Source organism: Triplophysa dalaica, chromosome 20, assembly GCF_015846415.1.
Source record: "Triplophysa dalaica isolate WHDGS20190420 chromosome 20, ASM1584641v1, whole genome shotgun sequence".
NCBI lineage: Eukaryota > Metazoa > Chordata > Actinopteri > Cypriniformes > Nemacheilidae > Triplophysa > Triplophysa dalaica.
In genome coordinates this window covers 17075600-17098332 of record NC_079561.1, presented here as the reverse complement: position 1 = coordinate 17098332, position 22733 = coordinate 17075600, and the positions used below count along the sequence as shown (strand labels likewise).

General features: G+C 37.6%; 5 protein-coding genes across 6 annotated transcripts in view; 1 reads left to right on the top strand and 4 right to left on the bottom strand.

The window, feature by feature from the left end:
* The first annotated feature begins 259 nt into the window (after positions 1 to 259).
* Positions 260 to 9712, top strand: LOC130409359 (transmembrane and coiled-coil domain-containing protein 4-like). Its single transcript, XM_056733291.1, has 14 exons — positions 260 to 428; positions 1053 to 1188; positions 1286 to 1460; positions 1683 to 1710; positions 2029 to 2158; positions 2984 to 3081; positions 3270 to 3413; positions 3671 to 3790; positions 3867 to 4031; positions 5418 to 5554; positions 5640 to 5724; positions 5944 to 6061; positions 6294 to 6411; positions 8022 to 9712. Exons 1-14 carry the CDS (start codon positions 383 to 385, stop codon positions 8541 to 8543), a joined length of 2022 nt encoding a protein of 673 aa, XP_056589269.1. The 5' UTR covers positions 260 to 382; the 3' UTR covers positions 8544 to 9712.
* Positions 9713 to 9808: 96 nt separating this feature from the next.
* htr6 (5-hydroxytryptamine (serotonin) receptor 6) lies at positions 9809 to 13648 on the bottom strand. The gene is made up of 3 exons (XM_056733292.1): positions 11942 to 13648; positions 10623 to 10757; positions 9809 to 10250 (listed from the first exon to the last, which is right to left on the bottom strand). Exons 1-3 carry the CDS (start codon positions 12923 to 12925, stop codon positions 9891 to 9893), a joined length of 1479 nt encoding a protein of 492 aa, XP_056589270.1. The 5' UTR covers positions 12926 to 13648; the 3' UTR covers positions 9809 to 9890.
* A 549-nt stretch (positions 13649 to 14197) lies between these two features.
* Positions 14198 to 16997, bottom strand: micos10 (mitochondrial contact site and cristae organizing system subunit 10). Its single transcript, XM_056733333.1, has 4 exons — positions 16748 to 16997; positions 16268 to 16315; positions 14989 to 15098; positions 14198 to 14871 (listed from the first exon to the last, which is right to left on the bottom strand). The coding sequence occupies exons 1-4, from the start codon at positions 16980 to 16982 to the stop codon at positions 14863 to 14865; spliced, it is 402 nt and encodes a 133-aa protein (XP_056589311.1). The 5' UTR covers positions 16983 to 16997; the 3' UTR covers positions 14198 to 14862.
* Positions 16998 to 17511: 514 nt separating this feature from the next.
* sike1 (suppressor of IKBKE 1) lies at positions 17512 to 19884 on the bottom strand. 2 transcript variants are annotated; one of them, XM_056733338.1, is made up of 5 exons: positions 19489 to 19884; positions 18942 to 19047; positions 18704 to 18846; positions 18411 to 18524; positions 17512 to 18280 (listed from the first exon to the last, which is right to left on the bottom strand). In XM_056733338.1, exons 1-5 carry the CDS (start codon positions 19645 to 19647, stop codon positions 18152 to 18154), a joined length of 651 nt encoding a protein of 216 aa, XP_056589316.1. In that variant the 5' UTR covers positions 19648 to 19884; the 3' UTR covers positions 17512 to 18151. The 2 variants fall into 2 exon arrangements, with proteins under 2 accessions (XP_056589316.1, XP_056589317.1); XM_056733339.1 differs by having other exon boundaries at positions 19516 to 19884.
* A 417-nt stretch (positions 19885 to 20301) lies between these two features.
* Positions 20302 to 22733, bottom strand: part of iyd (iodotyrosine deiodinase) — a 2574-nt gene continuing 142 nt past the window's right edge. Inside the window, exons 1-5 of the mRNA XM_056733518.1 lie at positions 22645 to 22733; positions 21528 to 21728; positions 21218 to 21377; positions 20786 to 20942; positions 20302 to 20703 (exon numbers count right to left, since the gene is read on the bottom strand). The exon at positions 22645 to 22733 is cut by the window's right edge and continues 142 nt beyond it. Coding sequence (XP_056589496.1) covers positions 20521 to 20703; positions 20786 to 20942; positions 21218 to 21377; positions 21528 to 21728; positions 22645 to 22733 — 790 coding nt within the window. The 3' untranslated portion in view covers positions 20302 to 20520. The remainder of the gene's footprint in view (positions 20704 to 20785; positions 20943 to 21217; positions 21378 to 21527; positions 21729 to 22644) is intronic.

The following is a 22733-nucleotide window of genomic DNA, read 5'->3' as shown; positions in this document are numbered from 1 at the left end:
TTCACGTACCACAAAGTTCCTTAAACGTTTTTAAAAGATTAAATTATTTGAATTAAATTAACAAAGTCACACTTACACTTTTCCTACACAATTATAAGCTATCTTCATCGCTTTTCTGGAGACGTTGCATATCTGTGTGCCAATCCACTAAATTCAACGTCATGCTCGCTCGTTAATATTCATATGCCTGTCCTTCACATGGCAAGTAGGCGGAGTAAGTGGGCTTCGTGAATAACGGTAATTAATGCATCCGATAGGAGGCGCTCATGCGAATGGGAAAAAGGAAAGAAAAACACTTGTGAACTTTCGCCTCAGCAGAAAAGTTAAAACTGTGATACATGCAAGAAGAAATCTGTGTTATCTGCACTGTTAGACGAAGCCAATGGACCAAATTAATAACAACAGTGAAGATCCGAAACTGATTCCAGGTATTTATAGTATTTACTGAACGTGCGGTTAAATCTTCAAAGGTTCTTAACATTTTAGTACAGACAACAACAAAATAAAAGTCTTCCTGTTAAAAGAAAATGAAGCGCGTAAACGTTTGTTACATTGGGTTTAATTGTTTTTAGAAGTTTTGATGTGCTGTGTATATGCTGCTTTCTTGTGATCTGATTTGACACCATTGTGTCATATACGTGTCCAACAGCTGCTTTTGTAAGCAAAGACACGATTACATCAAAATCAAATTAACCAAAACACGTTAATGGTTCCCAAGAGCTCTTAACCAAAACAAAGTTTAGGTCCAAGAGCCCGGGGTAACGTTGAATATTCTGTAAAACGGCATCTTCTGCAGGTTATGCTGCGTTTTGGAAGTGTAATGACGTCATATAGTCGCGCAGATGATCTGTCTACCACAGTGTCAAAGGAAACATGCAAATTACCGGTCATCTTTAAACCACATGTTGAGCTTTCACGTCATCACAGTTTACATTATAGTTATGCAAGTTTTGTTTTCTGATAGCATGTCTGGATGTTTCCCCATATTTTATGCACTGTAGGTTATATTTCTATACCTTTTTATTCAGTAGTACTAAATTGTATTGTTTTAGATCCAGGAGGACGAGAGCCAGATGATTTCCCAGCAGAGAAATTGTTTGGTCGACAGCTGAGTGAACCAGGACGTTTTGCCTATGCTGGATTATGTGGCGTGTCTCTGGGTCAGCTGTTTCAAGAACCTGAGCAAAAGTAAACCAATCACCATTGATAGTCACCAAGTCCCTGTGATTCATCTTTGCTTAAATGTGGGTTATTTGAAATGTGAATGGGATGTTTTTGGATGCAGATGTTTCCGTGAGAAGTATCTGGAGAGTCTTATACGATGGCTGAATCTGGATGAGTCTGTCATGCCGGTAATGCAGGCCTTTTTGGCAGGGCATGGGTTTGAAGGTACTGACACCTTCCTGTCTATCATAAACGCGGAGCCGCTGCTCAGAGGCGGAGCCTTTCCTATCACTCAGGTGCGCAATTCAAAACAACTACAACCTATTTGCATTTACATGTGAACATTCATGCTTTTATTTCGAGCTGAGCGGAGACATTTTACTGTATTTGTCTTGTTTGTGTGTGAGTCTTTTTCTGGACATTGTTAAGCACTTTGGTCAACCATGGTTGTTTTTAAATGTGCTATATGAATAAAATTGAAATAAAATTGAGTTTTCTTTCATGTCATTGTTTTACAGGATCTTGTGTCATTTTCTGTCAAAGATGGTGAGCTCATGTTCCACATCTAGTAGAATTAACTTGTGTTGACAGGAAGGAAGGAAAATGTAATTGATATTATAAAATGTTTTTGGTCATTTTAATAATCTATAAAAACATTATAAAAAATATCAGGATCATCTATTAACCACACCCACATATTGCATGAAAAGACATTTTTGGAAACCAAGTTTTTCTCAATTCTTACTGCTGTTATGCACTTTAAATTTCATTTAAAAGTTGAAGTTCTCATTTTTGTAAAAACAGGCGGAATACTGAAGTTGTACGTTTCTTGTGCAGTAGCTCTTTCTGATTCCTCTCATGCAGGACATTACGATGCGAGAGCTCGGGTTCTGATCCGACACGTCAGGTGTCTCCTGCGCGTCTCCCAGCAGCAGCTGGAAGATTTTGAAGAGACACTTGGAGAGAAATTGAGAGAGGCAGAAGAGGAGAGCGAGTGAGTAAAACTTCCATCTCTTCAGAGGTGCTCCTCATCATCTCGAGGTGGATTTTAAGGAGGTTCTCAACATGTCAGGTTCAGTTGTGCATTCATAGATTATTATGTGACTCGAAATTAAGTGTTATTTTGATAGAAAAGGCATGAAACATTGTTAGTTCAGGGCAAACTACAAAAACACTTTGATGATCAAGATTCTTGAATAAAATATATTTTACCTTGAACATTTTGCCTAAAACTGTTTTAAAATGATGATTAACTTTAATAATAATCAACATGTCTATTGACGCAAGCAATTTAAGCTTGATGGCAATATTTTTGTCCAACAGTTAAACCAACAAGAATGTGTTTGTAGGAACCGTTTCTCTATACTGAACATGTCAGACATTCAGTAACATTGCCTCATGACACTGGCTTCTCTGTTGGGTGGATTACTGCAAAAAAATTATATTCACAACACTCCCTCAGAGCAATCTGCAATTTCACAAAGAAAAATCAATGCAAACTAGAGAAGAATCTGGACACGATCAATACCTCCACAGTAGTATTGTGAAGTCAATGGAACTGCGTAATAATTATGACGTGGGCATGAAATTTGAATGCCTTTGCTGATTTCTCTTTTAATGTGTTCTGTGCTGCCTTTGAAATGGAGCGCTCACAGCCGTAAGTGTTTTATATTTACAGACTTCTCAAGGTTTTCATTTCTGCACTGTGTTCTATACCAATCAGGTTTAAGTGTTATCAGATCTGTTGACCGTAAATAAATGGTGAGCTTTAAATAGCTTCTGTAAATATAACACGAAATACACACTCTAACATTAACAGAGAAGAATCATCTAGAAGGCAAAAGAAGGAGAGGGGTCGTAAATTCCGACGCTATCTGCTGATTGGTCTAGCCACTGTGGGTGGGGGAACCGTGATTGGTGAGTTTAAGTGCCGGATATTTGAATCTACTCACATATGCAACCTCATTGCCTGCCAACACTTTTTCTTTGGTGTTTATAAACAAAAAAATGTCCAGCTTCATATATTTTATATAGGTAATATGTGTATGTAGTCTGTATGTGCACAATTCTTTTGAGACTGGTTATTGTGTTGTCGTTGTTTACAGGTGTGACAGGGGGGTTGGCGGCACCCCTGGTGGCCGCTGGTGCCGGGGCCGTGCTGGGTGCCGGTGGAGCGGCTGCATTAGGATCAGCTGCGGGCATTGCCATCATGGCTTCTCTGTTTGGAGCCGCTGGAGCTGGATTAACAGGTCAACTCATGTTTGAATATCTAACCTTCTTGTTACCAGCATAACCGTTGTGATTCAAACACTGAGAAGTGAATTAACAGGATGAGCAGATACATTTGTAGATTTGTGGCTGTTATTCAGCATGAATGGAACTTAAGGTTAACAGCAATATAGTTTCATTCAATGTGGTTGTGTGTGTGCGTAAATTCTGTCAGTAAAGCTTTATTTACCTTTGCGTTTTCATACACACTGAAGGTGTATTAACTTGTTCCATTCAGGTTATAAAATGAACAAGCGTGTTGGTGCTATAGAAGAGTTCGAGTTTCTGCCATTGAGTTCAGGGAAGCATCTTCATGTCACTATTGCTGTGACCGGATGGCTCTGCACTGGCAAATACAGTGAGTTCTCCATCGGACATGTACACTGTTGCTTAGATTCTGAGGTTAAGATGCAGTTCATCATCATTGTGTCCAGGCTCATTTCAGGCTCCGTGGTCCAGTCTGGGAGCGTGTGGCGAGCAATACTGTCTGAAATGGGAATCTCGCTACTTATTAGACCTGGGCTCTATTCTGGACTCATTATGGGATGGACTCGTCGGTGTCGTGGCTCAGGAAGCCCTCAAATACACGGTGCTCTCAGGTGCAAATATGTCTGTTTTAATGTAACACTATTAAGTGAAAGTGTTGAGGTAATATTTTACTATTCATATTTTTTCATTTAATTGTTTAATAGATTTTGATGCTAATGTCATGATGTCTTAAAGAGTACATAACATGAGATCATGAAAATGACATTTTATGCAGTGTTATGCTGCCGTGTGTGAATGTAAGCAGTCTGTCAAGTTGTAATTCCTAAGGTGAATGAATAAGAAAGTTATTGGCTTGAGTCGACTCTGAATAAAACACTGTAGCTTGTGAGCCTCATTCACGGTAGACCAGTCACAGCAGACTAGACCATCTGACCAATCACATCAGACTAGGCTAGCGGGAAGCAGGGGATTAGACAGATTAATCACGGAAACAAATCTTTTTTTGTAAAAATGTAAAAATAACGGCATATTATTACGAAATTATAGTGTTTTTACGCCTTCTATGTACATACACTTGATGTTGGACACTACATAAACCAATGTAGGACCTTAAAATTCACTAGTTATGTACTCTTTAAACTAAAGGAACACCCAAATATGAATATTTCATCAGTTCTCTCTAAAAACTGTTTGTTTTTTTCTTCAGTTGAAACGTTGTTTGTTTATTTTAAAAACACAGATCACTTTATATATCTCAAAGAGGGTTTGATAAATTAAACAAGGTTAATTCAGTCGACTAAAATTAATGCTATGAAAATATTTCTGTTCACTGAAATAAAATATTGATAAAAATGATAAGGAAAAAAAACTAAACGAAAAATTGAAATGCCTCAGAAATAAACTGAAATAAGTTTAAAGCACAAAAATTATAATGATAAACAAAACAAAAAAGAAACTAATATAAAATAAATGTATCTTATCTAGAAACATAAAAAATAAAGAAAATAAATTATAAAATGACAAAAGCATATACCAAAACTTTAGCTTAAATATACATAATAATCTAAAATTAAAGCTAATAAAAAATATTAATAAAACTAAATAAAACAAAAAACTAAACTACAGTGTAATAACTCATGTAAAGTGTAAGACATCATAAGAAATCTTATTCAGAGAAAAGAAATTATTATCTTAGCTTATTTAACAAAACTGAGGAGATGTTTCGCTATATTTGAATTTTTATTATTATTTTAAATCCTGAGATTGATGATCAGTATTTTCCTGAAAGTTAAGCAACTCATTTTAATAATAATTTAATTAAAATAATGTGATTTAATTCATTTCAAGACCTCTTTTGTTACTCAGAGTTTCTTAGTTTGATAACAGCATCATTAAGGTTTTCAAGTAAATTAACATTAAATTATGCTTTAATTGTCGCACATTGTTTTAATAGGCAGCTCAACCATATTGCTGTTGGTCTGGTTCTTCTTTCTCAGGCATTTTGACGGCTCTAACATGGCCTGCCTCTCTGCTGGCTGTAGCCAGTGTGATCGACAACCCGTGGGGAGTTTGCCTGAGTCGCTCGGCAGCTGTGGGGAAACATCTCGCCCAGGTTTTGCGGAGCAGACAGCAGGTCAGAAAAACTCAAAATTGGACGTTGAATGACTAATTAAAATGCATGTTAACTTTTCTTCTGTCTTTGTTCCTTCTCCGCGCAGGGAAAGCGACCCGTCAGTCTGATTGGGTTTAGTCTCGGAGCACGTGTCATCTACTTCTGCCTGGAGGAGCTCGCTAAAGATCAAGGTCCTCTTTCATTTCATTTCATTTCATTGAGCGTGCCAAGATACCCCCACATTCTTTTGACTTTAACAGCTCATTCACTAAGACATGTCAGAATGAGAGCTCGGCTGAATCTCTGGCTTCTCATTCTGTCTTTGTAATGAAAGAAATGTGAGAGGTTTGAAGCTGTAAATGAGAAGCGGATGGCGTTTGAAGGACGGTTTGTCTCTTATTATCTGGCAGGTAGTGAAGGTGTGGTGGAAGATGTGGTGCTGCTGGGAGCTCCTGTGGATGGTTCAGAGAAAGTTTGGCGGCAGCTTTCCAAGGTCGTGGCTGGAAAGATTGTCAATGGATATTGCAGGTCAGAATTGGGCTGGGCACCATAAAAAACCTTTAGAATTATTTTAGTTACTTTGATACATTTATTAGGGTTTCTATAAGATTGTTTGTTTCTGTGGTAGTTGTTGAAGAACAATTATCTCAATGATAAACACTATGTCATTTGCAGTCATTTTACTCATTTGTGGAATTGAGTAATCATTGAATAAGTGAAAGAAAATAATCATCATCTTTGTTCTTTTTTATTTGTTTAGAGGGGATTGGCTACTTGGATATCTGTACAGAAGTTCATCTGTCCAGATGTGTGTCGCCGGCCTCCAGCCAATCAATTCACAAGGCCGCAAAATAATTAACGTGGATCTGTCATCAGTGGTAAGCACTTGAGAATCTTATTTTGTTCTTTGTGTCAATGCAGTGGATTTGCATCTTTTCCTCACGATATCATGACATCACATTATCACAGAATCAAAGTTTAATTTCCGTCGGAAGTCATCTGAAAATACTTGTATAGAAAAAGACATTTATGCGAACACCCCCTCCTGCATGAATACAAACCGCATTGGTAAAATGTCCCCCACAAATGACTGTAATTATTATAATTACGGTGTCAGTAAGATACATTTGAGTGGAGTTCCAGCACTAATGAGTGCGCATATGGAAATTAGACCTAAAAAAAGAATGATTTTTAGGCAACTTGAATATGAAAAGATAGAGACGTTTCAACTTGAAGGGATCCATTCATTACAATACATTGTAGGTTACTAGGGGTGTAAGGATATATTCCAATACTAAATATTTGATGTGTATTGAGCAGCCAAATGATATAACATCTGTTTATTTGTTGAGCTACCAACATGACTTATGTGTTAAATATTTACATATATATTTAAAATGTTTTTTTATGTTTTTTTTTGTGTTAATAATGCTTTAATAAGTTCTATTTTAGGGCTTGGCGTTGTTATAGCTTTACTTTAATTTTATGTTAGTCAGTACTCAGTAACAGTTACTATTTAGTTTTTATTCATTTACATATCGAAGATTCAGTTAAGCCTTAAATATTGTTAATTCTATAACAAGTTGAATGTACAGCAAAAAATGTTATGGAAAATGGTTAATGTTGGAGATCAATCTGTTATTTCAGTTTGATTTCATTTAAAGGAGCAATGTGGATATTTTAGTAGCATCTAGTGGGGACTAGGGCTGGGGATATATATTGCGATTCATGCTTATTATACATGTCTAAATCGATTCAATGTTTTATGCACAGCTGTTCCGTGAACTACAGTGGTTTGATCAGTAGGAAGTACCGCTCGATCTAAAATCACTACGAGATTTTCACTATGAGTTGTTTATAACGTGTAAAAGCAACACTCGTCTATCATCATTAATATAAATCTTATATTATATAAATAATATAATAAAATAAATAATTTATAATCATATAAATCCATTTTATAAATATAGATGTCGTCGCGTTTTCACTTCTTTGCAGAAGGAGATTACGTAGTTACAAAACGCTTTCTGTAGAGCAGTTCGTCTGTTTAGGGCTTATGTAGAGACAACATGGCAAAATCAATGCGAGGAAACCCGTGGTGTATGTAGATAGAAATACCTCATTCTAAGGTAATATGAACATAATGCTTATAATGTAAACTCTTTATACATCTCTGAAGACACACTTTTATATATTATATTGCATTTGTGTCATTAAATCCTCAAAAAAATTACACACTGGACCCTTGAATTTTCATTTTCAGTTATATTTTAGTTGTTCAGAATATCATGTAAACCCAGGATCATGTATTGTATCGTTACACCCCTATAAATTACCCAGTATAAATAGGGACAACATCATTCAGGATAATTTTTTTGAAGAAAGGTAACACGGCACCAGTTTGCAAATTCTAATTATTTTAAAATTGAAAGTATTATAACAGCAGTATTTTTGTACTGAGTACTAAATCCCTTCTCACCCCTCCAAGGTGAAAGGACATCTGGACTACATGCGTCAGATGGACACAATCCTCGTGGCAGTGGGTGTTCCCACTAGAGAAGAAGCAGGAGTCAGGAGCGGCCAATCACAGCTGGATATTTTAACTCAGGAAAAGTCAGGCTCACTGGGGTCTGTCCCAGATGAAGTCAAAGAGGAGCCGACTATTGACACTTCAAACAGAAACTCAACAGAGACCAGTTTTAGTGAAAGCATAAACCACACTGGAGAAAAGAGGACAGACTCTGAGAGTGGTTGGGATATTCCTGATATATCAGACTTACTAGACTCTCTTAATGACTGTGATGATGTCTCGGACCCCTGTCAGAAGATCGATCACTCAACGTGTGCCTTCGGAGCCGAGGATCGTTTTGAACACAAACAACAGAGCGCAAGTTGCCCAGACAGTGACACAGACTGTGAGCGCACGTCCTGGGACTGGGACGACACACAGTGGAATACAGAACGCTCAAACACAAGCCAACAATCACACAGTGAAGCACAGGACCAATAAACCAATCCAAACCTGCATGTTCTGAGCCAAGAGTAATGACCTCATGACAATTCCCATATTCTCACAGAATACAGTTTGTGTCTAGATGGTAAACCTTGATGTGCAAAACTTTTGTGAGATTTGTTTTCGCTGCTACTGAGATCAGAGGAGTTATTGTGAAACTTGAAATAAACAAAGTATATAATTTAGGGCTGTCGCAAAATTTTAGGTTTTACTATATGGTTATCGTGGCAAAAAAATATTAGTGGAATATCTATTGGAGTGAAAACAGAACTGTTTTTGAGAATGTTTAAAAATCATGTATCATTTCTTACACCGTGTCTACACCGGAGGCGGCTCGGCACGATGGGATGCGACACGTGGCTTGTTCTAATGGGATTGTCGCACCGCGCCACGTCCTGTGTGGACAAATTTTAAGATGATAATGGCTTCTAATTCGTTCTCTTTTCGCATAGTACTGACTTTTTAAAGTTATTATTACTTAATCAAAACAACCTAACTGCGGTTTGATTGATATTACTTGGAATGCACGTAGTATAATAAAACGTAGTGATCTGTTTTTGCAAAAAAATCTTCAAGTGCTTTTAAAAAAAAATACAGCTGTCAGTCAATCTTTAATTTAGTTCATTTTATGGGGGTTGTTTTTGGCTACTGTATTATACCAAAGATTATACTCAGAATTTAAATGTAAGGAGAGTAACCGTTATTGCTGTCAAGGCAAAATTTGAAATGGGTGCTGGATTATTTACAATATTTAACATGTGTAGTATTAATATAATCAGGGTATTTATAGCATGTTTATATTGTGACGCTGCTAATATAAACATTGTTTGAAAATCTCACAAAACATTTTAAACAACAAGGTTTACCTACTAGAAAAGAAAAAAAACTTTAAAAATCTAGAATTGTTAATTTATTTAATTTGACCTCTAATGGATATAAAATGTGAAGCTCGTAAAGATGTAATTTAACGTTTTTTTGTTATAAACTACTGTGAAAACTCTGTTACCCTGTTCATTAAGAATTGTTTTTTTTTATTAAGACATGAATTACAGATCCAGAGACAACCCACTTGACATTGTGTGAGGTATTAGTGAGATTTCTTTCGCTCTGGTCTGCTTTCTGCATCTGTTGTTTTGGTTGTTATGGTAATAAATGAAGCAGGAGGAGTGTTGAATCTCTTTTATACGGTACGGTCTTCATCATCTGCGGTACTGTCTCTGTTTTTGAGTACGGTCCATAAAATCTTAACACTTGTCCCATTGATTTTTTTAGCACGTTATGTTTTATCACATTTTTGTTGATAAGTCTATAATTGTCAGACAAAAAAAATCTCATGGCGTCACCTCAATCATCAGGCGTATCGACCTGGTTGGGCAGCAGCAGGGGCAGGTCGATCCCGGCCTGTTCTGCATCCAGAAGATTAACAGCGTCCGTAGCAGTGGCGGTTGGCTGTGGCGGGTCAGACACGAGAGACGGGGTTTCCAAAGGCAGCTGCGGATCCCCTGAGTTGCGCAGAGAAAGGGAAAGCGGCGGCGACGGCCTGCGCGGCACATGAGATGCAGAGCAACAAGGTAGAAGTCGCGCCAGTGCCCTCTTGAAGTCCCTCATGAACAGAGGGTATATTATGGGGTTCATGGTGCTGTTACAGTAGCCCAGCCAGGTGATGGCGTCGAAGAGGGAGGACGGCACGCACTCGCACACGGCCTGGATGCACAGGAGAAAAGGGTTTAGATCACAACATCAATAGCATACGAGACAAGGGCGGAAAGGTCAGAGGAATCTAGTTGCTCAGAGGTTGGGATGCCACGAATTATGAAAAGGGAGAGTAGGAGAAAGAGACATGGAGTGCTTTTCACACACCATATTGTGTGTGAAGGAGGGCTGGAGTGAGCCTTGCCCAGAAGCTCGACATTTTAAGGACACAGATGGAGGATGGGTTTGTCGAAAGCTTGAGAGTGGCACTAAGTAATTCATTTTCTGTTTTCATTACAGTTAACTTTAATAGAAGAGTGCTTTGTGAAGGTCATGGTGAGATATGTTTTCACGTTCTGTTTTTCTAGTGTTTCATAGACTGACCTGTGCCATGTTGGTGATGAAAAAGGGGAGCCAGGCGCTGAAGAAGAGACCCAATAGCACTCCCAGGGTAAGGCTGGCTTTCAGAGCTCTTTTTCTTTGCCTGTGCGCCAGTCTGCGCTCACTGTTCACCGACAACTGATAAAAAGAGATATTCAGAAAATTTAGAGAGAATTCACTGCGATTTGCAGCTGTGATAAGGGTAGTAGCGTTACCTTGGCCCGGAGTAATTATTTGTCTTTCCCTCTCTCCAGATCAAAGCTGTCATAGTACTTCTAAAGGTATTTTCTATTCTACTGAATAGTTCTGCCACCTCGTCCCCCCCCCCACATCCTTCATGTTCAAATGGCTTATTGCACTCCCAACACCCTCATCTGGTCTGATTACTTTCTGTTCTATCCTTCAAAATCGAATCTTTCCTGTTCAGCTTTTTTTCCCCCTCACCTTTCTTTTCAATTTGTTACGGTACTGGGGATTTTTACATGCTGTGTGTCGGGTATCATGCAACCTTCTCTTTTGGGCAATAACACAAGTTTGAGGAAAAGTCACACTGTAAACCTGGATAAGTTTTAGTGTTTCTTGGCCTTAGTAAGCAGAAATTTCAGAATTTGATTACTTTTAAATTAAAGTTCTTAATAAGTCTTAAGTGTGACTCAGTCTTATAGACAGAACTTAAAAATATGTACACAGTTAAAAAAAAATATTTAACTAAACAAAATCTTTTCAGTTTCTTTATTTTACACATTTCTTAGTATAAATATGCATAAATCAAACAACTTAACTTATGCAACCCAAAATGAGCAAGAAGAGACTGATCTAAGAACTGGCATGAGTCATTGCTCATGTGTGCCACAATACATGTTACATGTAGCCTCCCACAGCTTAAGCACATGCACCACTCTTCTAAACAATGTTTAACACAAAACTAAAAAAAATATCAAACTTTTCTCAATATCCAAGATAAATGAACATCAAACACTAACAAAACTTATGAAAAAACATAAAATAATATTTTTTTATATATACTCTCGTAATGCCGTCTGAAGCAAAGCAAGCTGGAAATGGGAAATCCTTCTCGACCAATTGTATTAAATTAACATGTTTAAATCAAGTGAACTGAACAAGGAGCAAATTTTTTTTTTGACTTTTAGTCAGAACTTCAAGTTAATCAAATATAATCATTATTCTTTACTAAAAAGTAAAAATGTGTTTCAAGAATTTCAAGGTAAGTAGAACTTTTTTGTAACATTAAGTTTACATTACTTAATCTGTTTAAATGTTTTGAGCAATTCTGTTTCTACCCCTAGATCACTGCATCTCACCGGGGCATGCCGAAGCACGGGTGGATCCGGGTGACTGTAGTCGTCTCCATCCTGTACAGCGTGATGGTTCAGAGATGGTTCGTCGGGTAAGTGGTGCGGGTACTGAGGGTGAGTAAGAGCCTCCACCTGCCTCGCTTGCCTTCTGGCCGCCAGCAGGATTCGGCAGTAGGTAAAACAGATGGCCGTGGACGGCAAGAAGAAGGTGAGAAAGGTCGCCACAAGGGCGAAGGGAAGAGTCACCCGGAGACGACACTGCGTGGATGGCGTTCCTGAAGTGGAAAGCTGGAAGTACGAGGATGGGTAGAAGGAACTGGACCTCAGGACCGTGCCGTTGGCGGAATCGTGTTCGGGAAGGTCCTGCGCTCGACCCAAGCTGTGCCAGTCCATCTTGATTGGCAGGAAGGAAGTGAGGGCCGCCAAGCCCCACGCCCCACCCACAAGCAGCAAGGCGCGGGGCGGGGTCATGTGCTGTTTGTATCGTAGCGGAGAGATGATGAGGAGGTAGCGGTCCAGACTGATGACGCACAAGTTGAGGATGGAAGCACTGCAGCACATCACGTCGAAGCAAAGCCAGACGGGGCAAAAGCCGGGCGCCAGCACCCAGGTCCCACACAGCACGTTGAGCATGGCGGGGGGCATCACCACCAGAGCCACCATCAGGTCTGACAAGAAGAGGGACACCAGGAAGCAGTTGGAAGTGCAGCGTAGTGACCGGTGTGCAAACACCAAGGCAATCAACAAAATGTTCCCACAAGCTGTCACCAGAATTATGAGGAACAGCATGATGGCGAGTAGCCACGGACCGGTGCCGCTGATACTCCAGACCTCGCCGATAGTGCCGCTGTCGTTCCTGTGATCCACACCTGATGCAGCTTCCACTCGAGGGAGAGATGAGCCACCCATCGTCGGAGCGTTGAACAGAACTGTGTGCGCTTCCTCAGGTCTCAATGGAGCAAACACCCATCCGGCACTTTTCAAGTACATGGAGAGATGGACAGTGTCAATAGTTGATCTCCCAACTAGGGTCACCCTGTTTGAAACTGCTTCGGGTGATTGAAAATTTGATTTCGTCCCATTTACAGTAATCTTTTCCAGCAAGGTTTATTTCATCGCCACGCTGTGCCTCATTCACAGTGCATTGATGATTTTCAGCTGCCATCAGTCCATTTGTTAACACGAGATGAGCGGTGCGATAAAATGACACGTTTCCTTGTCAATAGTCTGGACTCTTCTAAGCTTAGCACTAGTATGAGCAATTCTGTGCTTGTCAGAGTATTTCAAAGCTACGTGTCACGATGACACTCTTTGGGGGAGGGCAGCAAAGAGGTGGGCTTCGGTGCGAGAGAAAGAGAGGGAGCGCTGCGAGAGCGAGGCTACGTTAAGGTATTTTTAGACGAGGGAATTAAAAAACAAACTTATCTCGGTCAATTGAGGTGGATTTCTGTTTGCCTTCCATGCATTTTGATGAGCTGTCCTTTTTTATTAGAGTAATTGTGTGGCTATAATTGAGTGAAAGTGAGCGGACGAGTGCACTAGAGGTAGCCGGGTTGGCATCTTGGCTGTTCTCTGCGTCTTCCTAATCCCTGTATCGTCCACTTCAGGGTGCCTCCCAGATCCACACTCAGCACCCAGGAATTAAGCGTGTCTGAGAACTGCGCTCTTAATGCAACTTTATGCACATTCACTGCCAATCATTATTATGAGGTCATTAAAGAAGGCAATTAACATCAAACCAAAGGGCTTATGTTTATTTTTTTCTGAGGCCGTATGTAAAAGATGTTGACTTGTAATTACTGGACTGAATGCAGAAGTGTAATTATATGACCTTTAGTCTCTCCTTCATTTTTTTCCTTTATCCATTTCTATTATGTTTGTAGGAAGTATTTTGTACTTTTCATTCTAAGGTCAACTTATAGAGCCCTATTTTACATGCATTTCATGTCTGGGTTTTTTGTGGTGGCACTTTATTTTACAGTCCTGTTCCCCAAGTACAAACTGTGTATTTATTACGGTAAATATAATAACTAGGTACTAACCCCGAACCTACCCATAAACCTTAACGTATACCATGTATACTCCCCAGTACTTTCTAAGGTAAATTATAGGCACACGTACAGTAAAATAAAGTGCAACAGAAATTTTATAATTTTTTATATGATATCCATGTCATTTCGGAATTCATTAATAGTACAGAAAATGAAGAAAAAATATTTTCTGATTGCTTTATTTCAAGACAAAAAAGCTAAGACAACAATATAATTGTGCAAAGCTTTAATAGAAGCAAAGATGATACATTATATTCGCATGGTCATCTGTGTTAAAGAGACAGTGCCAGCAACCTTCCGTTGAATCCATACTAAAATAATATTTTAATTCCCATATCCAGTCATGAATGTAACATTGTAATATGCTTGGCCAAAATTCTCGCTTTTAACAGCAACAGTACAAAAATAAGTGCAATTATAGCTAAGCACACCAGAGTAAAAATCCAACATGCTTGTTCTTCAACTGGGGAAATGGTCACCATGCCAACATTGCCGTGGACATTGCAGGTGTGTGCAGATTTTAAGTTTGAAAGAAAAAGCAACGGTGCTAGTTAGGCATGGTTTCTGAAAACCATCAATGCCTAGATCGAAATCCAGAGGAGACAAAAACAGCGTGGGCTGCCATTATTGAAATTCTAATAAACATGCTTGTTCAACAGTTTATGGAACGTATGATGCAAAATAAAGGAGGGAATATGTGGAGTCATTGTTTGCAAAATAACATTATAACAAATCATTCAAATAATTGTTTATTTTCAAAACTCCTTTAACATTTTATTAAATAACACTTGATGAAGAACATAGATATTATGTAGAAACCAGCCAGTCTCAGAAACAGAATCATAGCAAAGCAGGAAGGAGATTCCGGTTGTGATGTTACTGCTCCTGAAAGAGAGAAAACTAAGATTTATAACAAACATTTATTGATACAAATTAACAGACTGGCAAAAGGACCCTAACAGTATTTATCAACAAGCATTTATGTCTAGGGTTTCTGCAAACCTTAGCTATGTTACTGTGCAGAACATAATGTGATCTGAAGTCATTCTGGCAGTTGGAATATGCCATCCCAAGACCTAGTCCAGTGCAGAAAGTGATTGGTAAAGTCCGACCTGCAGGAAGAGTTCAAATCAGCTCATTGGCATAGATTTATGTGGAAATTAAATGTATATTTGTAGATGCTGTAACGCTGGTCATCATTTGTTCTCAATAGTTTGATCACATGTATTTTGAAGCAACTCACAAATCAAAACATTGCAAGCATTGCAAAACATTAAAGGTGAAGATAAATGTGAATAAAATAAATTCCAAAATTGTCCTTGTCAATGATTCAACAAATTAATAGGTATACAATTTAAGAATAACAAGTATGTATGAAATGTATACATCATTTAATTTATACATTCAAAAATATTCTTGTAACAATTTAAGTGTTCGATATATGCTGGGCAAACCGATCAAAGTACCGCGTGACTGTGAGCAGACTCCCCCGTTTGCGGTATTCTGATGTCATAGGTCAATCAGTTTGCGCAGTGCCGAATAAAAGCGATCACACATTTTCATTTGTGCGTTCGTTTTATCGACACGAGTGTAAAGCGGGAACAGGTTACGTTTTTGCGCGCGCTATTTCATTGTCTGAAAATCTAGAAGGGAAATAATTAAACATAAAAACGGATACATCGAAAAAAAAGCAGGTAGCAGGTCGATCCAGTTAGCGACACAACTAAAAGAACTAATGGTTTTCACTGTCTATCTTGGGGAGGAGGACTCGAGGTCGCCAATGAGAGTATGAAGTAAACTTCTTTTAGCCAATGAGAGTATGAAGTAAACTTCTTTTAGCCAATGAGAGTATGAAGTAAACTTCTTTTAGCCAATGAGAGTATGAAGCATCTGCGACCACTTTGGACAACTAAACAAGTGACTTGGAAGGACAAGCCAGAACAGATTAAACTTCTTTATCATGGGCACAATACAAAACAGCGCTACTTAATTTCCAAAGTGCAACGGTTCAAGCCAAGAGATTGTCAACTTGTATTTTTATACTTGTTAAAACTAATCGTACAACAATGACACAAAATAATACATTTGAATTTTGATGTTTATAGAGTCGAGTAGAAAATGTCTGATTTTATGATTTTTTATTTTATGATTTTAATGTTAAAAGTGGGACATACTTGAAAAGTCTGAGAACCATTGGAGTACAAAATGTCACTGCGAGATAATGCCATAACCAGCCAATATCATAAACACACACACACTTATTAATGAGTGAAGTACTTACGCTTGAAGAACACAACTGAGAACACTATTCCCACACCCAGACCAGTGCCTACAGGAGAAAATACAAACATCAAAAAATATAATCAATCCAACCTAAACCATTAAACACTTTAAAGAATGCATACTTTTAAGAGATACATTATTGCACACATACAATCCTAATTTATTTGTTACTAATATTTTAATGCGTGTATCGACATCTTGTGCATGACAAATACACTGGATCTTAAATACAGTAACACAACTACGGTAAGTTTTAAAAATAATGTTGTTATTATTATAGTACCATTTCCAAACAATACAGCACGTATTCTGATTGTGTACATAGCGAATTTAGTGTCCCGCCGATGTTGTCCAGAATGTTGTTTAGTTAGTTAGCGAACTGTGTTTTGAAACACAGTCCGTGTGCGCGTCTTGTCAGTGACCTGAGCGCCCTACATAGATTAATGTCAGTTATAAACGCAGATGAAAAATGTTTTACCGAATTTAACCGCGCAGTCTGCGAGACAGCGATCCCATTTCTGGCCGACCTCTTTCTCAGACATGATGTTAAATCCAGAAGACGGCAGCAATCGTGTGAATGACTTTGGTCTGAAGGCTGTAGTGTGCTGTGCTGCTGTCATACAGTTCTTCACCGGCAGTGGAGGAGTATGTAGAATTGATGAAAGCGCCACCTGCTGGATGGGCGGAAATATACCAATGCCACTATGACCCATCAGCTGCTAACTATTTAAAACCATTACAAAAATCCTTTACGTCGGGTTTTGTTCCAGTAGTATAATTGTATTCTGTTGGCATTACCAGTAGAGACCATTATAACCTATACAATTTAAACCTTTAAATTTATATAAGTACTTATTCTTTTTTACCTATTAAACACCTGTTCATTTTTAAACCTATTGATTAATTAAACGCATTTGACATTAAAATAAGATTGTAAACATTTTGTAATTTGACAAGACAGATGCACTCTCATCAGTCTCTTTAAGATAAAAGTGTCTAATAAGTTAATGTAAATTACTGTAAAATGAACTGTGTTATTGTGCCTTGTTTTGTCAAAGATTGGAAATTAAAATACTATTTCTGCAAAATATTTAAACAAAAAGATTAAAATAAGTATAGAATTTAGTAATACTTATTAATGCACTAAAATAATTATATGACTACCCATTCATTATGTGCAAAAAAAACTTAATTTTAATTAATTTTAAACTTAATCAACCTGTAAAGAAAATTTAAATCATCTTTAATATTTATATTTTATTTACATATTTAGTAATAAAAAACAACAGCTGTGATTGATTTCCTGAGATGAAATGACAACAGTTTACAATAAAACGACTGGCAAACATTGAGAGGTAACCATAAGTGGATTCTGGTCACAGAACTGCAGGTATGTTATCTGTCAATGCACATACAAGACAACCACATCACATTCTTTAAAGATGAAATACTGCTAAAGAATTTCATTTTCTCATTCGTACTATACTGAAGTTAAGTTTTTCAACAGTCTTATTACAGAATTATCTCTACATAAAAATGCTCTATCCAAAACAGATTCATTTTATGTCACCAAAACTATCTACAAATCTGCTAAAGACTACAAATCACCTTGAGATAAAAATCTTAAATGTGAAATTAAAATTGTCTAATTGTAAAAATTGTGGACAGAAATCGACCAATAATGCACATTTGCATGATATTAAATGTCTAAAAGCCACATTCAAGTAGTGGAATATCTTTCCTGAACACCTTAAATATCCACAATAAACATTAAACAGTACACCTCTGGGCAACAGGCAGTTAAACCAGAGCTGGAAACTGATTCACAACACACACACACAAGAAATTTACAAACCACACTCAACTGGAGACATTTCTTCTATTAGGACTCCAGGCTCTGTTTCTCGGGGGTCTTGGGTCTTGCAGTCTCAGAGGGGTTTGTTTGATCTCTATGTTGCCTAACAGAAGTGTCACTTATCGACAAGAGGCCCTTAAGCTCCTTGTTTTCAATCTGTCAACAAAAGTGTAAACAAACACAGTTTGAACACTGATTACAGATGAATATAAAATAGAAATCATTAACTGTTTAAGAACTGCATCATTTATTTTTGTTCAACCAGTAAGATATATAAATGCATTACTTCAAGCTGTGCCAGTCTCTCTTTAACAGAGCAATAGTGTTGTTCATCCATCTGTACAGCTTGACGCATAACTTGGCCCATTTCAAAGATACGTTCCAGCTGGCTTTGAACCTCCTAAGAGAAAAAGTTAATTTCATCATCTAAATAAGAAAGTTGGCAATTGTTTTAAAGCAGATGTTATATATCCAACATACATGACCATAAATAAGTGACATACCAACAATTTGGCCAAGTAATCTGTAGCCTTTTTACTCACAGAATATTTTTTTATGTTATTTAAATCAAGTTTCAACCTTGGCATGATCCTGGTGAAGGGTGAGCACAGGTTTGGTGTCCAGCTCTTTCTTCTCCATCATCATCTGAAGCATCTGTTTCCGGTATCGGCCCATGATTAACTCCAGAGTGTACTGATGTTCCTCCAGTGAGAGCCATAGTTCTGTGGTGAGGGAGAAGAGTTGATGTTAATATTAACCTCACTGCAGTTAAGAATGACAGATACAGTTCAGAATGACAGAAAATCATAAGTCTTGCCTCGGTTCTCCTGTTGGAGATCTTTTATTTGGGTGTTTTCTTGGTTCAGAAGAACATGAGGTTTATATCTAGACAGCTCCTGATACTGCATGCTTTCCTCGATGTACTAAACGCAGCAAAAACATTAATCCATTTTAGGTTATTCAGTTAGCAGTTACTTCTATTTATGTTTCTGTAAGTCAATGGGCAACGCAAAGGTCATGGGTTGAATCCATAGAGAGCACACATACTAATAAAATGTAAAAATTAAATGCACTGAAAGTTGATTTAGATAAAAGTGTCAGCTGAATACGTAGAATTATGAATATGTAAGGATTCAACCCTGAAAAATTGAACGATGGCATTATGGTGACAATTCCCTGTCCACCTATCTGAGGTTTGAACCCACAGCCTCTGGTTCACCAGGACATATCAGAACCATAAAGCAACACATGGTAAACCAGTGAATAGCTCGTATTTCACGTTCAATAACACAAGTATCATCTGCATACTCTTAGAGGTCATGTGTGCTATGTTAAGGTTGTGAGTATAAGATTTGATATCATGCCTTGTCAGGGAGAGAGTTTCCCACCACCTTCATGTTGTGGATCTTTTGGTTGAGGAAGCTCGACTGCTCGATCAGCGTCTCCGCGGCCGTGTCGTGCTCCTTTAGCCGATCCAACAGTGTGCGCGCATCGCCCAACACCTTATCCAGCGTGCACGACATCTCTAACGTTAGACTCTTTAGATGCGAGTCCCCAAAACCACTGTCAGATTCACCGCCAGTATTAAAGAGCGAGATGCATAGAAGTAATCTTATATAAACTGTTGCGACTTATTACATATTTAATAACAAATATAGGTTAAAACGTAAGGACTTATATGAATAAGATTGATAATCGATGGAAAGTCAACTATCTGTCAACAGAGAGATAACTTCCTGTACTGGGTCAACGTCCGTACGTCAAGCTTTCAGAAGGATTTGGAAAATTTACTTTCAAAATAAAGGCTAAACTTCAAAATAAAAGTCTAGCAAAAACGCTAACAATTTGTAATAAATTAATATAATCTATTTAATTATTATAGATTTTATTACTTTGATGTGATATGATGATATTAACACAGCGTATAAATATTTTAGGTCATTAAATGTAGATATTTAAAGGAAAGTTTAAAAACTGCTTTAAAATACAAAATAGATGTAATTTTCTGTACAGTAGCATGTGACAGTTGATTGAAAAGTTTACATTTGAAAAGTAACCACAGAAAAAAATGCATTTCCTCACATCATTAGGGAAAAAATGACGAAGCCCATCTAATATTACACACACTTTTTCTCTTATGTGTTAATGTATGTGTAAAAGAATATAGAACATTTAAATACCAATGCAATATTTTTTATTTAATGTTTTGTATTGATCAGAATAGATTTAATATTCGAGATCAAAAAACCTCACAAATCATGAAAAGAAAATCAACACATGCCTTACAAAAGTCTGTAAATAATACTCTGTCCATATAAAACTACCATAGTGTAACGGTCCAATTTGTGAAGTTTCAAACATTCATTTTAATTACAACATTTTCTATTAAAAAACATCTATACATTGACCATAATATCATTAAGATCTTTGCGTTTGAGGTCAGGCACTGTAGCGTCAGATGTAGGATAGCCAACAGGCAACAACATTAAAAGCTTCTCATTGGCTGGTCGTTGGAGGAGGGCCCTGAGCTGTGGGCCACAGTTTAGGGGAGTTGTTGTCACGGTGACCAGTCCAACATTCTAACATAAAACACAGTATAAACGAGTAAACAGTGCAGATAACAATGGCAGTGATATACTGCATGGCTTAAAAGTCACTTACCTGCAGAGCAGCCAATAGAATGCCACATGCAATAGACACGCTGATTTCATTGTAATAGTGAGTTTTTTTCTTGCCATTGGGATGAACTCCATGGATCTGCTTGAATATAAGAATCAGATATGGAGCGATGTCCAAATACTCCTTCACCCAGTTAGTCCTAAGATAAAATATTTTACATGGTTAAACAATGTTGTGTTCATTGGTCAAACTAACCTAAATGAATTTAGTCCTTTAATAATTGTATCATTATATTTTGTAACGAGGAACGTTTTTATCATTTTATGTTTATTAATAGTAAATATCATTATTTTTTTGTTAAAAGTATTTCATTAATAAAACAAAGGTGGCCATGTAGAAATGCGAGAATGGAAATAACCACCAGGGGGGGCCGGTATCACAGCAGTATTTCAGACACACACACATTTAGCTAACCTAAGTCTCTTCAGGTCATGGACCCACTTGTCTCCCATCCTTTGTTTGTAGTTGATCTCCTCTTCCTCCTCAACTATCTCTCTGATCTTGTGTTTGACATCTGCATCAGTCACCACCACAAACGTCCAGGGCTCAGTGTGAGCTCCACTGGGAGCAGTGCCTACACACACACACAAACACACACACACACACACACACATAGAAACTGAATGATTCATGGAGACAAAGTCAATTTGAATAAGAAAATCGTCTTTAGAGCTCTACCAGATAAAATACCATGCCTATAAATTTCACTCCATTTGCAATATACCTGCAGTACGTATGACATTATTGATGACTTCTCTGGGTACCGGCTCAGGACTGATGAACCGGACAGAGCGTCTGAGATTCATTAGAGAGTAAAACTTCTCGGAGCGTTCCAGGATTTCAGAAGCAGAGTATTGGTGTGGGGTGTAAGGGATGTGATGTAGATTCTCTTCGTCTTCGGTCTCGAGCCATTCATAGTCATTCTCTGTGCACAGATAATAAACTCAGTATTTCAACAAAACAACAATTAAATGCCAACATCGACAAAGAATTTTGTAAGTGCAGAAAGTGAATATCCTGTATAAAAAAAGGTTGTTGTCACAATGCCAACCCTGGAGCATTGCTGAAACTGGCCTGGCATACAAAGATGTTGCAACATTCTTTTTTGGGAGAACTTTGTCATACTTTGCATTTTGTAAAACTATGCCACAGCAACCTTTAACCTTGACTTTGGAAAGCAGATCTTAAGATCTCTTCAAGGGTTCTGCACCACTACATGACTACACTCTTCAGCATCAAAGTCATCTTTACAGAATAACAGAGGTGTTGAATTTGGTTTTCTAGAGAGAGAAATTAAAACTCCTGTTCTGAAGCTCCAGGCAGGTTTAGTGCAATAAACTGCTTAAAAGAAAACCAGATTTTCTGAATTGCAGAAGAATGTAATGTTTTTCAAGCCACCTGAGACTCAGCAATTCATTTTGTTCTGTTCTTATGCGTTTTTGGACATATGCATTTCGTTTTTTCATTCTGGTATATCTTTATGATTTATGTTTTTGTTATATTTAATGTATATTTTTAATTTATTGAAGACATCCTTGATTTTCCAAATGTTTGGGGGCGGGGTCAATATGTTTTTAATAAACTGTAATTTGATTAAACCGTATATATTTAAACAATATAAGCTAAAAAAATTTATGAATTAGTAAAGCATAATCTAAAAGTAGTAATGATGTCAAATCTGTATTGATGAACTGTATTTGTTATGTATTTATAGAGTGTACACACACAGGTTCCTGGATTACAACCTGGATTGCACAATAGATTTACAGTAAGCACAGGTATGTCAATTTTGAGTGTTATGTCTGTAATAGGAGTTGTGATGTATTGAGAATGAACAGTACCGTTGTCTTTACTGTTGATTTCTGTATCATCCTGCAGATCCTCGTCCACCCATGGTCTCACCTTCCCCCCGTCTGAACGCTTCTCTTTT

Bases quoted from the DNA above. Each gene is read 5' to 3' on its own strand.
- LOC130409359 (XM_056733291.1), top strand. From the start codon at position 383: ATGGACCAAATTAATAACAACAGTGAAGATCCGAAACTGATTCCAG. The intron at 3,414-3,670 runs GTCAACTCATGT...TGTTCCATTCAG, and splicing joins CGCTGGAGCTGGATTAACAG to GTTATAAAATGAACAAGCGT. The intron at 5,555-5,639 runs GTCAGAAAAACT...TTCTCCGCGCAG, and splicing joins TTTTGCGGAGCAGACAGCAG to GGAAAGCGACCCGTCAGTCT.
- htr6 (XM_056733292.1), bottom strand. From the start codon at position 12,925: ATGTACTTGAAAAGTGCCGGATGGGTGTTTGCTCCATTGAGACCTGAG. The intron at 10,758-11,941 runs GTGAGATGCAGT...TCTTTTTATCAG, and splicing joins CCGTGCTTCGGCATGCCCCG to TTGTCGGTGAACAGTGAGCG. The intron at 10,251-10,622 runs GTCAGTCTATGA...CTGTGCATCCAG, and splicing joins TCATCACCAACATGGCACAG to GCCGTGTGCGAGTGCGTGCC.
- micos10 (XM_056733333.1), bottom strand. From the start codon at position 16,982: ATGGGTCATAGTGGCATTGGTATATTTCCGCCCATCCAGCAGGTGGCG. The intron at 16,316-16,747 runs GTAAAACATTTT...TTTCTCCTGTAG, and splicing joins AGACTGCGCGGTTAAATTCG to GCACTGGTCTGGGTGTGGGA. The intron at 15,099-16,267 runs GTAAGTACTTCA...CTCTTCCTGCAG, and splicing joins CTCAGTTGTGTTCTTCAAGC to GTCGGACTTTACCAATCACT.
- sike1 (XM_056733338.1), bottom strand. From the start codon at position 19,647: ATGTCGTGCACGCTGGATAAGGTGTTGGGCGATGCGCGCACACTGTTG. The intron at 19,048-19,488 runs GCATGATATCAA...TGCTGCGTTTAG, and splicing joins GAAACTCTCTCCCTGACAAG to TACATCGAGGAAAGCATGCA. The intron at 18,847-18,941 runs GCAAGACTTATG...CCCTCACCACAG, and splicing joins TCTCCAACAGGAGAACCGAG to AACTATGGCTCTCACTGGAG.